Genomic DNA, 14596 nt, shown 5'->3' on the forward strand with positions numbered 1-14596 from the left:
AGATCGATTCAAATGGTAAACCTTCTGGGCTCATCGAAATTATGTATGGGAATGTTGTGACATTCATCGATAACAATGATACATTCTGGCAAAATATTTGGCTATTTCCTTCTTATAAAGTTATGTTAGGACATGTCTACATTCTCACTCATCCAAGTATCCCATCGATTCTAAGTTTTCTTTTTTTTTTTGTGCCATTAATTAGTATCAACAGTTCAACAAATTACTTATCATCCTTTGTTTTGCCTTTGTTTTGTTGTTCTACGACTAGGGGTGTTCATTTGGAAGGATCGGTTTGATCCGATCCAATCAAGTGGATCCAATATGATTTCGTTTTTCAGAACTTGGATCTGAATAGTCCAAACAAAATTCAAACCCGATTCAAATCAACTAAATTACAATTCGGTTAGATTGGTTTTTACAATTCGGATTCAAAAGGCAAGAGATTTATATATATATATATATATATATATATATATATATATATATATATATATATATATATATATATATATATATATATATATATAACTTGAATATTAATCAACTCTATAAAAGAAATTAAAAAAATGTTTAGTTGTGAATTAAAATTTATAACCAACTACTAAGAAAAAAATATATTGTAGTTTAGTATTTATTAGACAAAAAACTTTTGATATGAAATACATATTAAAACTTTCTAATCTATTAAAAAATAATTTAATAAATTTATAAATGATAAATATATATATATATATATATATATATATATATATATATATATATATATATAATTCATATTTTATAAACCAAAACTAATCTTAAATCCAAATAATTCGGTTTTGCTAAAAAAAATCCAAAAATCTGAATATCCGAACCAAATAGTCAAATCCAAATTGTCCAATTCGATATTCGGTTTTATCCAAATAGTAAACAACCTTATCGGTTAGGGGCCGATGGAAGCGATCATAAATGTATCAGTGATTTGGGCATGGAACGAGATAGAAGTCTTTGTTGAATTTGTAAGCAAAGTGGTCACAATCGAATCAAATTATTCTTGAATGTTTTTTATTTTCTTTTGTATTTTGTAAGAAGAGGTTATTGGCTTAGATTCAAAAAATTATTAGTTTAGATTTAAAAAAAATGCTTGTTGGTTGTTGTAAGGAGTTTTGTTGGTTTAGATACAAAAAATTGTTGGTTATAATGATGATCCTAAAAAAATAGATTTAGGGTTGAAAGAAGGCATAATGGGTGAAGATATCAATTTGGTAAATATTTTAAAATTTAAAACTATATATATTTATTAAATATTTTTATAAATATATACATCTGGTATATATATATATATATATATATATATATATATATAGAGAGAGAGAGAGAGAGAGAGAGAGGGAGAGAGTTAGGTTCAAATGTTTCTACTATCTATTGTGTGCATGTAAGATTGATTCTGGACCAATCATTTTAGTTATTTTAAGAAAATAATTAATGCATATTAAATTCTGAATATTTAATTAATACGCATTATATTTTGAAGATGTAATATGCATTAATTAGTTTCTTAAATAACTAAAATGATTTGTCCATAATCAATTCTACATGCACACAATAGTTAGTTAGAACACAATAACCTACCCTTATATATATATATATATATATATATATATATATATATATATATATATATATATATATATACTAGTGGTGTACCCGCGCGATGCGGCGGTATCGATTTGCTTTATCTGGTAACTTATGTTTGTTAATTTAGTTATATTATTAGATATTTATACAATCTAGTTATCTTAGTTTTGTATTTGTAAATAATTTTTATTTTAAGTAAGATGTGTTAATGCTAATACATAAGATTGTATTAATTAAAATGATAAGGGAAAAATGCAGAAAAGCCCAACCAGTTATATATGTATATGCAGAAAAACCCTTATATAATTTTTATATTCAGAAAAACCCTTATATTAATAGTTATCTTTCGAAAAAGACCAAAATACAAGGTTTTAAGAGAAATTGACAACTAAAAATCTAATGTCGCTTACATTTTTGGTTATCAATACGACATTGGTTTTAATTGGGATAAAAACAATTAGTTAAGAAAGAAAAAATCAAACATATTCAGCTTAAAGTCGGATGAACGTAATCGAAATTGACATGTTTTTGCATATAATCAAAGAAGTATAAGGGATATGTATATCATATCATATTTTTAGCTGACCGTTTCTTCTAAAAATCTATAATTTGGTTTTATTTGAAATGTAAATAATAATATAAGGGTTTTTCTCAACATAAAAATAATATAAGGGTTTTTCTGCGTATACATGTATAATTGGTTGGACTTTTCTGCATTTTTCCCAAATGATAACTTAGAATTCCATACATGTTTTATAATGTTTAATCGGAGCATTATTGATAGGAGAGTTCTAAACCATGTATCCAAATTTTTCGATACTAAGTCTGATACTAACATTGGGTATCCGAAAATTTTTACATTTCAAATAAAAACTCTTAAATTTTTTTATTTACACCTTCTAAGTCCATGGATTGTGCAAACTTCAAAAACCTTATTTTGAAAATAGATTAAGACACTCAAAATCTACAATCCAAAAATGGATAATTAGCAAACCCAAAATCTAATAAAAAAAAGAAAAAAAAGACACATTGATCTTTTAAGAGTAAATAAACAACTTTTTTTATTATAATTATTTTTATCAAACACCAGGCCAAAGCAATCTCGTTCGTGGAATATAGGATTTGAAAACCAATATGAATTACATACATTAAAAATTTTAATTTATGGGTTTCAAATGAGAATTAAATTAAGATTTTGTCTGTTGCGATGTGGCATCATTAAATTTTGTAATTGTAATAGCTCATTAGCTTGGCCTTTTAATTTAATTCTATGAAAATGTCGGTTAACCAAAATGTATCCGACGGAGCTTAATCAGGATTGATCATTGCCAAGCACGACTAACCGAAATTTGTCGGGATTGTCAACCATGAAGCCAAACAAAAAAATGTTTTCCAATTATAACAAAGCAATGCCTTTTGGATTTTTAGTTTCCGTTTTTCGCCTTTCATCATATTGGTTGATTATATTTATTTTATAACTAAAATTACCTTTGGCCTTTAAAAAAAATGAAAAACTGCAACCATCCCAATGTTATTTACATTCTTTTCAAAAGTGTTTGTGCGAGTTAGTAGTTGAAATTCACATGATATATCGTAAACATGATTTATATTACAAGCTCAAATAGCTCAAATTAAAATGACAATACACCAATATCAAGCTTCAGCCGAGACTTTCTTTGTAGCTTTTGCTTGCCTTTTGGCCAGGGTTAAAAAGCAAGAATACATGTTAAGACTATTGATTGTATAATTTCTTTCTATGCTAATTGAGATTTTCCTTTGCATATATATATATATATATATATATATATATATATATATATATATATATATATATATAATAGCTGTAAAAATGGGGTATGACATATCAAATAAGATTCTAATAAAAAAATATACACTTATCAAAATATCCAAATCAACATCTATTATGGTCATTCTCCTATTTCACATTAATATCTCATTTTTAAAGCAGAACACAATTCACCATATCATTAACTTTTTTTGATGCTATGATACTTTGTTAAAATGTTTATGAGTTACTTATTGAATGAAAAATACGAAGGAAGAAGGGTAAATTGCATTTTACTACAACTAAAGCAATTATCGAGTCTTATTCCATAGACTCTTGTATCAGCATACACATTTTCCAAATGGAGTATGGCTTTCATTTCACTTATCTGTTTTCTTCCGAAAGAGATTGAACCTGCAGTAAGAGTGCTTCGGAGGGAATGGATTTAAAATGAAAATTTGGTGTGAGGAAGTCTTTAGAGGATAATCACAGAAACCAAGAGTCGGTGATTAAATGAAGAGTCACGCATGGAGGTTTGCTTGAAAAATTAAATGACTGAAAAGCATAACATTTTTTGGGAGTAGTGTTTAAGCAACCGATCCATCCCATATCCGATTAAAGTGTATTGCATATTGCTTAGTACTAATATTCATATATACTTTTATAAGTTTTATAACTAAAAAAAATTCATATTTCAACTAAATAACTAAGAAAGGCATAACATTTTTGTTGTAAATCGTCGGTACCATGCTCTCATTTTGCATCTACTTCTAGAAATCATGCACGACAAGAATTTTCACCTATTTTCTTTTTGTTCGACTTGATGATTTTGTTTCTTTGACGTCATATATTACCATATCAAAAATTAAACAACACAATCACAAAAATAATTATCGAAGTTAGAAAAATACCATGCACATTATACTTCTAATTAAAAACTATTTTTCATACAAATCTGAAAAGAATGAAGGGTTTATTACTATTTTTTCCAACCAAAAACTTCATAAAAAAACACATATTTACACTTCTCTTACAACAACAATCTCTGATTTACATGAACCCAGCAACAATAATCGTTTCATAGCAGAAAACATTTTCAAGGCATACCAAGAAGGAGGTGACGACGGTGGTGGTAGGGTTGCACGGTTTCTAGAGAAATAATCAGCGGAGAAGATCATGAAATCGTTGGTGATGAAGAAAAATTAGTGGCGAATGACAAATAATACATTCATGCTGGTTAGTATTCTTAGATATTCAGAGATAAAACCAAAGTTGTTAACATCGTGTATAATGTAGACGATACTCAGAAGTGGGAGTGGCTGTTAATGTCGCCGACTATGGTGGAGAAGCTTGGTGTCGGCAGCAGCAAGATATGGAAGGATAGGTTTTAGGGTTTTCAATTTTTAGAGAATAAATGGAGAGCCTGTTTCTAGAGAAATAGAATTGGAGATTAAATTAGTATGTGAGAGTTTATATAATGAATCAACTACTTTAAACATTTAAACTTTTAACTGTGATTGGTTAGCTTTTATTCACATGGATCACCATCTTAACCATTCAAATTAGATCTAAATGTCAAAATTCACCCTCCTTAGTTTAAGACTTTGGTCTTAAAACTTTTAAACTTCTTGTTATGTATGCATTATAAAGTAGTATATATATATATATATATATATATATATATATATATATATGTATATATATATATATATATATATATATATATACGTTAGGCCTAGGTTATTCTATTAAAACTAATTATTGTGTTATTGTATGCATAAATGTGGGCCAATCTTTTTACTTATTTTAAGAAAGTGATTAATATATATTATTGAATTAAAAATAATTGAAAAATACCATCCAATTTAACTAAAAGGGTATTTTAGTCAATTAATACATATTTAATAAAGGAAATTTGCATATTTTAAGGGATCATAGATTCTATTAATTTTAAAAATCCGAATTTTAATAATTATAAGGTTTTAATTCGGACATTCTGACAGAATATGCTTATGAGTATATTCAAAAATAAAAATATTCTTGAGTCGTAAATAATAAAAAAAAATTCTTGAACCTATTTCTTGATCATGAATTTAAAAACTTCTTGTAGAATAATAAATTCTTGAAAAATCAATTGAAGAATAAAAACAAAAAATACATTATTTCTTATACAATACGGGTAACAATTGTTAAGAATTACATTTATTGTTAAAGAATAAAACTAAAAAACTTTCAAAACGGGAAAGAAAACATCAAAAATCTAACAACGACTAACACATTCTAAAAGAATAATGTGGTTCGTTTCAATTTTGTGGTCGGTTCTTCAAGCATCAACTTATGTGATTCCAACAGAATTGGAATTCGTGATTCCATTCAACAGAATTGGAATTCGTGATTCCATTCGAATAGAATTGGAATTTCACCAATATCATCCATTGAATCATCTACATAAACATACTTGATACCTTAGAATTCAACATTGTCAAGATCCTGCAATGTCCACATAAATGAAGTGTTAAATCAAAAAAAAAAAACATAAATTGAAATATGAATCAATTCATAAAATGCAGTCAAAAAACTGCTCATTCTGATATGTATATTAGTCCCAAATAAAATCAATTTACCAACAACAACGATTGTTAATGAGAAAACACATAATTACTTTGTATGGCTTTTCATCGAATATTTGGAGTGCAGGTTTGGTGCACAATCACAAATTATAAATAACAAAATCAAACGTGACCATTTGAAGGAGGAGACGATGGCATCTAATAAGTTTGACCATATTCAGTAATAAATATCAACAACTTCACATCGACAATTCAACAAAGAGGTGGAAAACAGGAATCGGGTTAAATCGACAAAGACCTATCGTTTATTTAAGAAAGTTAAGAGAAAGAACTCATCAAGGAGACAACTAAAGTTATGATATAGATGGAACATTACCACATGTTTAACATCACGGATGGAATTAGCACGACGCCTCCTTTCTGGATCAATGGCATGAAGGAAATTCAGAAGAGCTGCAGGTGTTGACACGATTATGTTGGGTTCATTAACTGGCCAGCCCTACAGAAAAAGAAAACAATGTGAGAAAAGAAGAATTTGAGAAGAGGGAAACTTATTGAAGATTAGGTTATGGATATGGATATCACAGTTACCTGGCGTCCACAGACAGCTGCAACTCGAAGAAGTGGTTCACCATTATCATTGCAGATACAGTTGGCCATTCGAGCGACTTGCTCACATAACATGACATTAGGGCAAAGAACAAGAGACATATGAGGCCGATTCAGATGTTGATCGGTGTCAAGTGAATCGTTTGTTGTTTTGCAAAGCTTATTGAACATCGGAACTGTAACAACCCGTCATTTCAGGTCATTGAAAATCGAGTCTTGTAACCTCTTGGAAAAAGTAATTGGGATACCATCGAAAAATGAAGTATTCAAAAGCTCTGGTTGGAGTACGCTATGTAGTAGATATCGTCTTAAGATTTCCAAGCATATAAAGAACACTAAAATCCGAGTTATAACGAAGAAGTTATGACCATTCTAAGTTTTCCGACAAAAACCGGCAATACGAAGTTACGTAAAAACGCAAAGTTTCAATAAAATACTTTTTGACCTTAGGTGTCTAAATGAAAGTCATAGATATCGTTAAACTGCAAAAGTACATAAAAAGAACGCCCAAATCCGACTTCGTAAATTGAATTTATGATTTTTATTAAGTTCGGCTTAGCAGCAGGCAGCTAAAAACTCGAATCGGAGATCGAGCGACTTTTGGCCGGAATGACCTAAACGAGAATCGAAGGTCTCGACAATGGTAATTCAGCGGTAAAAAGTCTGGCAAAAACCGACGTCAGATAAAGAAGTTGTGAATTTCTAAAGAAATTCCTTAAGCACGGCCTTTTAAAAATAAATAATAAAAATAATTTCGGAATTTGCCGACGGAATCTAAACGAAAGTTGTAGATCTTAGTCTCACCTACGCGTGGATATAAAGAACGTCGAAAACGGAGTTCGTATGAAGGAGATATGAATTTTTGAAGTTTAATAAATAATTAATATATATTTTTAATTTTAAACTCTTGGTAATATCCGAAGAGGAGTCAACAGATAGAACCGAGGTACGCCCTGCGTACCCTCGTACGCCCTGCGTACTCAAATCAAGGGCCTCGGTTCGACCACGCCGCCCCCTATGCGAGCTATGCCCCGTCCCATCCGAGCTCCGGGGTAGTTGAGGACTCGGTCATGCATGACGCACGGGTACGCCCCGCGTACCGAGGCCTCTCAGCCCCTATAAAAGGGATGCGAGGGTTCCGGGAAAACTTGCTCATTTCCTCTCGTTTCTCTTGCGTTTTACCTCGTTTTCCGTGCCCGTGCTAACCCGAAGCCCTGGTCATTTTGCCCAAGTCCGGAAGATCGTTTTTACTCCCGAGATTCCCGAGAATCCCGAGAAAAATCCGTTTCCCGAGATGAAATTCTGCCTGGTTTCCATCTCGCTTTCTTCAAACCATCAGGTGAGTTCATACCCCTACAAACACATTTTTTAAATACATTTTAAATGCTTTTTATACTCTTTTAAGGGGGGAATACAAGTAAACATACGGTTATTATCGTGTATTTCATAAAGTTTCACTGTACTCGTTTTTATCAAATGAATCACTTGTGATTCACTACTACTATGTGAAAACTCTTGTCACATTTTGCATGCACTAGATTTATACAAAGTATTTAGCAATTCCAAAGCATCCTTCGTTGCTAAACCATTTTAATACATTTTAAAAACTTATGATTTATGCATTGTCGAACATTGTGAAAAAGGATAAACTTTGCATACGAAACTACTACTTTAATACAGACTTAGTTGAGAATCCGTGAGACGTGTACATCTTCAAATAATACCTTTTTGCTAAAAGGTACCGCTTCAAGTCCTGTCTATAACCAGAGTCTCCCGTTCGGAGAACGTGTCAAATGTGTATAGATCTATACGGGAAGTCATGATCCTGCGCCCTGACTATTAGCTACAGTCCGTCCTTTGGGGTGACAGTATGTCATAACGCTACGACGCCTGAAGAACGTCGCTACAGGCATATTATGTTTAGTATGGTTATAAAACTCATCGGATATACAATTATTATAGTACTTCTGATTGATGAATGAGTAGTTATTAAAACTATTCTTCATCTAACAAACTGAAATCTTCTAATAGGTTTTATTATATAAATCTATGCTCTAACTCCCTAAGGCATGTCTTTTGCTTTCGGTTTTTAGTCTGGGACATTAGGCTACCTATCACTTTAGGAAAATATGGGATTTTCCCGGTATACAAAACAAACAACTAATAGGAAAATAAGGGATTTTCTTGATTTAACTATCCATATTATTCAATACATATATTCTCATGCATTTCACACTTTTATAAGAAAATAAGGGATTTTCTTGGAAAACATACACTCAATTTGGAATGGCATACAAACTTTCTAAACTACTTATAAACTCACCAACTTAATTGTTGACACTTTCTCTTTGAAATAACTTGTATTCTCAGGGAACCGCTAAGCAGGTTTGGAAATCAACTTTTGTGGATTAACGCGCTGGCGTTAATTACTTCTTTTGAAAAATGTTTATGCTTTTATCTTTTGGGCATGTAATGAATACAATGATGTAAACATTTTAAAAACCTTTATATATGTATGGTGGTGTGTACTTTCCTTTCTATGAACTGTTATGATACTGAGTATGACGTCCTCCGCCCCCGAACGTTTCCGCCGTTCTGGTTTGGGGGTGTGACAGGAACAAGATAACCATGAGTTTTGCCACTGCCAGTCTCAGCTGCAACCACAACTTCATTTCCATGGAGTATAGGAGGTAAAGACACGGCCTGAAGTGGAACGAAACATGTGTTAGCAGTTACCAAAAATTGAAGTTCATGATCTCTACGCATTCACAACACAACACAAGCTATGTGTATCAGCTATGAAATCGACTCAAATCTATGTAAAATTTGGACGAATTGAGTAATTACCTGAACCAGAGAAGGACGATTGAGGCTAATTTTAGAAAGAGCTTGAGAAAGTCTATCAACAACCCCTAGGGAACTCCAGGAAACAGTGTCATCGGCAAAGAAGGTATTGCTTTCCTTGTCATTAACGGTGACGGCGGTGGCAAATGTCCTAATTCGGCCGCGCGGCCGGTGGTGGAATCGAGACGTGTGTGGTGAATAGGAAGTCGATGATGATAAGCTGAAAGGTAAGAACCAGAATTTGGGAGATGACAATGAAGTTAATTTGCAGAAACTGAAAATCGTAATCGAACGTTGACAGAAAGACCTATCGTTTATTGAAGAAAGTTAAGGAAAGCGATACCTTCTTTGCCGATGACACTGTTTCCTGATGGTGAATGCGATCTTATGCCAATGGAATCGGGTTGAATCGACAAAAAGAGGCGATTACCTGATGGTGAATGCGATCTCATGTCGATGGAGGAAAGGGATTAGATTCACATTTTATTTACCTGTTGATTGTGTGTGTGTGCGCGAAAACAGCAGAACCACCGATTGGAAGCAGTTATTGATCGGAAGCAGCGATCGTATCTTTGTTATGTTTTGGAGCTAAGGTTACGAATGGGATAGAATACAATTTGTTTATTGTTTTAAAAATGAATAAAGGTAGGTCAAAGTATTTACCATAATTATAGGAGTGTATTTTTAGAAATTATTTATCAAATTACTAAATTACCCTTATTTATTTGTTTGATTATTTATTTATTTTTTAAATATTGATTGGCCCACATTTATGCATACAATAACACAATACTTAGTTTAAACAAATGAACCTAGCTCTCTCTCTCTCTCTCTCTCTCTCTCTCTCTCTCTCTCTCTCTCTCTCTCTCTCTCTCTCTCTCTCTCTCTCTCTCTCTCTCTCTATCTATATATATATATATATATATATATATATATATATATATATATATATATATATATATATATATATATATATATATATATATATATATATATATATATATATATATAAACATCACTTTAATCAAAAACTCCTAATACAATACATAGTTTAGCTTTTTGGGTTAGTTTCTACCTTTAAATTGCTTTTCATCAAACATGTGGCATGCCCAGTTAGGTGTTGATATATATATATATATATATATATATATATATATATATATATATATATATATATATATATATATATATATATATATATATATATATATATTAGGTGCTTTTCCTAATACAATACATCGTATGTTATTTTATTTGTATGTTATTTTATTTACAGTTTAAAATAGAAAATAATTGTATATAAGGATTGTGGAGTTACAAAATATAAATACATTTTCCAATGTTTTGTGTATAAAAAGTGTTTGGAGATTTATGAAAAATAGTATAATTTTTTAAAACATCTTTTATTTATTATTAATAACACATATTTATTTGCCAATTATGATTTGTACTTAGTTAAACTAATCATTTGTGTTTATGTATATTTCTTATGTTATATTATTTTCTATCTCAAATAAAACAGTGATACTCCATCATTGATTGTTTTTTTTTTATTAAATTTTATATTTGGTTATACACCAATAATCATTTTATAATTAATTTTGACATAAAGAGCATTATTCATATTTTCAAACCATTTTACATATGAGTCTAAAATGACTATATAGTTATGGATAAATGTTTGCAAATATATGATTAATGATTATGATTTTGTAATTGTACATTATTTTTCTTTACTTTGCGAACCAATTTAATAAATTAAGTGTTTTTATATTTTTTTAGCACATATTAATAACATTTTCGTACATTAAACATATATTTGAACATAAGTGAACAAAGCCTTAAGCAAAGTAGCAAACAACATCAGTCAATACTCGACAGTCAACACAGCCTTACGACAGAACTGCATTAACACATTCAAAGTTCCGATTTCGTCTCCGAATCAGACAGCAGCGCAGATGGTTCTCCGGCACCAATGCTCACCACCTTCGGCCTTTTTATCTGGTCCGGTGTCAATTTCCCGATGGAAATCGTCAACACTCCATCCTCAAGCCTCGCATTCACCTTGTCTAGATCGAGATTTTCAGGTAACCTAAACTGCCTCCAGAACTTTCCATACGACCGTTCACAGCGGTGCCAGTGATCACCACCACCGTCTTTCTCCACCTCCTCCTTCTCCTTCTCCCTCCTCCGCTCTCCACTAACTCTCAAAACCCGATTCTCCTCCACCTCAATCTTCAACTCTTCCTTCTTCATCCCAGGAACATCCATCGTGATCACATGACTGTTTCTTGTCTCCTTCCAATCCACTCTCGCCGGCAACACAATCACTTCATCGTCTTGCTCGATTCCAAACGGAATCTGCTCCAGTTCTCTAAAAGGGTTCGAAAACAGATCGGATCTGATGAGATCGGACAACAAACTGCTTCCGATTGGATCGGGATGGTGATCGAGTAACGATAACAGAGATCCGCCACATTGTCCGGCGAAGAACAGATACAACATTAATGCTGATAGTGCGATTGTCCTCATGGTGCAAAGTATGGCTTCTTAGTTCGTGTAACGTTGCTTAATTAGCTTAGATGAATGTCTGCTGTTATGGTGGGATTGATTAATGGAGTTTAGCGTTTATATACACGTAGAAAATTTCTTGAAAGTTCTGGGGTTAGTGTAAAGCAAGAAATAGGTAGAAGCTTCCATATGCATCTTCATGAAGTTCGGAGGTGACTCTGGAATATGGTAAAAGATATTCTCAACAAAAGTGTTTTGGTATGTTGACAGTAAAGTGTTCGTTGTTTTTTAATATGAAATTTAAGATCAAGATTCATACCCGTAGTAAGTTTCATATAAAATTTTAAGACAAAATTGCAAAAATGGTCCCTGTGGTATGCAAATTTTTTGGGTTTTAGTTCAAACAATGACTTTTTTGGTTTCGTAGTCCTTTTGGAGTGGTTTGTATGTGAAAATGGTCCCTTCGAAAATTGAAATGACTATAATACCCTTGGGGTATTTATTTTTCATTTTTCTTTCATTATTCTTAAAATTTAATATTTATTTATTTATTTTAACAATTAAAAAAATAAAAAAGATCCCACCTCTCTCTCTCTCTCTCTCTCTCTCTCTCTCTCTCTCTCTCTCTCTCTCTCTCTCTCTCTCTCTCTCTCTCTCTCTCTCTCTCTCTCAACACCAAAGAACACCTTCATCATCTCAAGAACACATCTTTGTAAACTCAAGAACATATTCATGAACATTTTCCCTAAAATTTTGCCAAGTAGTGAATAATGGTATGGCAAAGAGTGGATAAAACAACTTCCGACCCACCTAGTCTTTCATCTATTTAATCAACCCCCTTCACATATCCCATTTCTCTCCTCTCTCTCTCTCTCTCTCTCTCTCTCTCTCTCTCTTCTCTCCCTCTCTCTCTCACGTCAGCCACCACCACCCACCGCCAGATCTTCAAATCGAAAAGCATCTCCTCTATCTCTTCGGCCACCGATTCAGCATTTTTCAGCAGCTGATTGCAAAATTCAATGGTTGAACGTTTGCTTGTGTCGAAGAAGATAGTGGAGGTGCCAAGCTTTTTTCAGTTCACGGTGGCGGTGGCGTTCGACTTCTAGGTTTAGGGTTTCCCTGAATTGGATGAGTAAGGTGGTGGTGGTGGTTTCTTTCTTTGTTTCCACAGAGATTTTAGATTGTGTTAGGGGAGAGTGTGGTTTGGTGATTCATAGTCGCGGTAGGTGGGATAAATGTGGCTGATTTAATTATTCCTTTCCCAATTTCGGCATCATTCGCTACTACCCTTTTGTTCTTGTTAGGTTTCTTTGATTTTTCCTACTATTCGGTTAGTTTGTGGGGTTCCCTTGATCTGATTTCCAGAAACAGGAATTACACCTTGTGAGATCAACCTCAAGTTTCGAACGATTACGATGCAACAAGATCCGCGAAGAAAGGTTTAACTTCATTCCAACTTAATTTTTTCATTTGATTCATCTTCGTGCTCAATTTCATTGCCAATTTTGTAATTTCAAACATCAAAGATCTAATCTGTACCCTTTTAACTGAATTTTGAAACTGAAGACGGTGGTCAAGGGGTGGTGGTGGTGGTGAACAGTGGTCAAAGGTTGGTGGTTGTGGAAGATATTCTTAAGTTCATGATGAATATGTTCTTGAGTTTACGAAGATGTGTTCTTGAGATGATGAAGGTGTTCTTTGGTGTAGAGAGAGAGAGAGAGGTGGGACCTTTTTTATTTTTTTAATTGTTAAAATAAATAAATAAATGTTAAATTTTAAGAATATGAAAGAAAAATGAAAAATAAATACCCCAAGGGTATTATAGTCATTTCAATTTTCGAAGGGACCATTTTTACATACAAACCACTCCAAAAGGACTACGAAACCAAAAAAGTCACTGTTTGGACTAAAACCCCAAAAATTTGCATACCACAAGGACCATTTTTGAAATTTTGTCAAATTTTAATTTGAAAAATTGTAGCAAATCGACACCATTTAAAGAATTGATTTTATATATAATTTGTTTTATGGGTAATGACACAAAAAATACTCTTTTTACATAGAAATTCGATTTTGACACCGTGTTTTTTTTTTTTGTCAATTTTGACAATGTGTTTTCCAATTTGTTACAATTCTAACCACTTGACCGGTTAACCAGGTTACATGCTGACGCGGCATGATGACGTGGCATGCTAACATGATATGCTGACGTGTCAAAATTGATTCTTTTTCTCCACAAAAAACACTAAGTTTTCATTTTTTCGATTTTGACACTAAGTTTAATTTTTTATTTCAATTTTGACACTATGTTTTTTTTTTGTTCCAATCGAACATCATTTATCAAATTTTGTTCAATTTTTTCTATTTTCCATTTGAAACGTATAAATATATTTTTTTTATTACATTTTAAACCGTATAAACATATTTTTTTCGTTTAAAAACCACATTTTTATTTAAATACAAGGTGTTTTTTTTCTTACATTCAAAACATTAGTTATATCATGAGAATCAAACTAACCATAAGCTTCTAATAAGATGTAAAAATTTGATGGGTTGCAAACTTGATATCCGAGTTTTGATCGACTACACGCCTCCAAACCTCCAAACACATTTTAAAGTTGCATATTTAATATAAAATACAATTTTTATATAACTA

General features: G+C 31.9%; 2 protein-coding genes across 2 annotated transcripts; both read right to left on the reverse strand.

The window, feature by feature from the left end:
- Positions 1 to 6187: 6187 nt before the first annotated feature.
- LOC111903252 (DEAD-box ATP-dependent RNA helicase 22-like) lies at positions 6188 to 9881 on the reverse strand. The gene is made up of 5 exons (XM_052766663.1): positions 9844 to 9881; positions 9433 to 9736; positions 9199 to 9288; positions 6568 to 6744; positions 6188 to 6475 (listed from the first exon to the last, which is right to left on the reverse strand). The coding sequence occupies exons 1-5, from the start codon at positions 9879 to 9881 to the stop codon at positions 6275 to 6277; spliced, it is 810 nt and encodes a 269-aa protein (XP_052622623.1). The 3' UTR covers positions 6188 to 6274.
- A 1119-nt stretch (positions 9882 to 11000) lies between these two features.
- On the reverse strand, positions 11001 to 12048 carry LOC111903414 (22.0 kDa class IV heat shock protein). The gene has a single exon (XM_023899192.2). The coding sequence runs from the start codon at positions 11959 to 11961 to the stop codon at positions 11347 to 11349; it is 615 nt and encodes a 204-aa protein (XP_023754960.1). The 5' UTR covers positions 11962 to 12048; the 3' UTR covers positions 11001 to 11346.
- Positions 12049 to 14596: the final 2548 nt, after the last annotated feature.

Source organism: Lactuca sativa, chromosome 8 (assembly GCF_002870075.4).
Source record: "Lactuca sativa cultivar Salinas chromosome 8, Lsat_Salinas_v11, whole genome shotgun sequence".
Classification (NCBI taxonomy): Eukaryota; Viridiplantae; Streptophyta; class Magnoliopsida; order Asterales; family Asteraceae; genus Lactuca; species Lactuca sativa.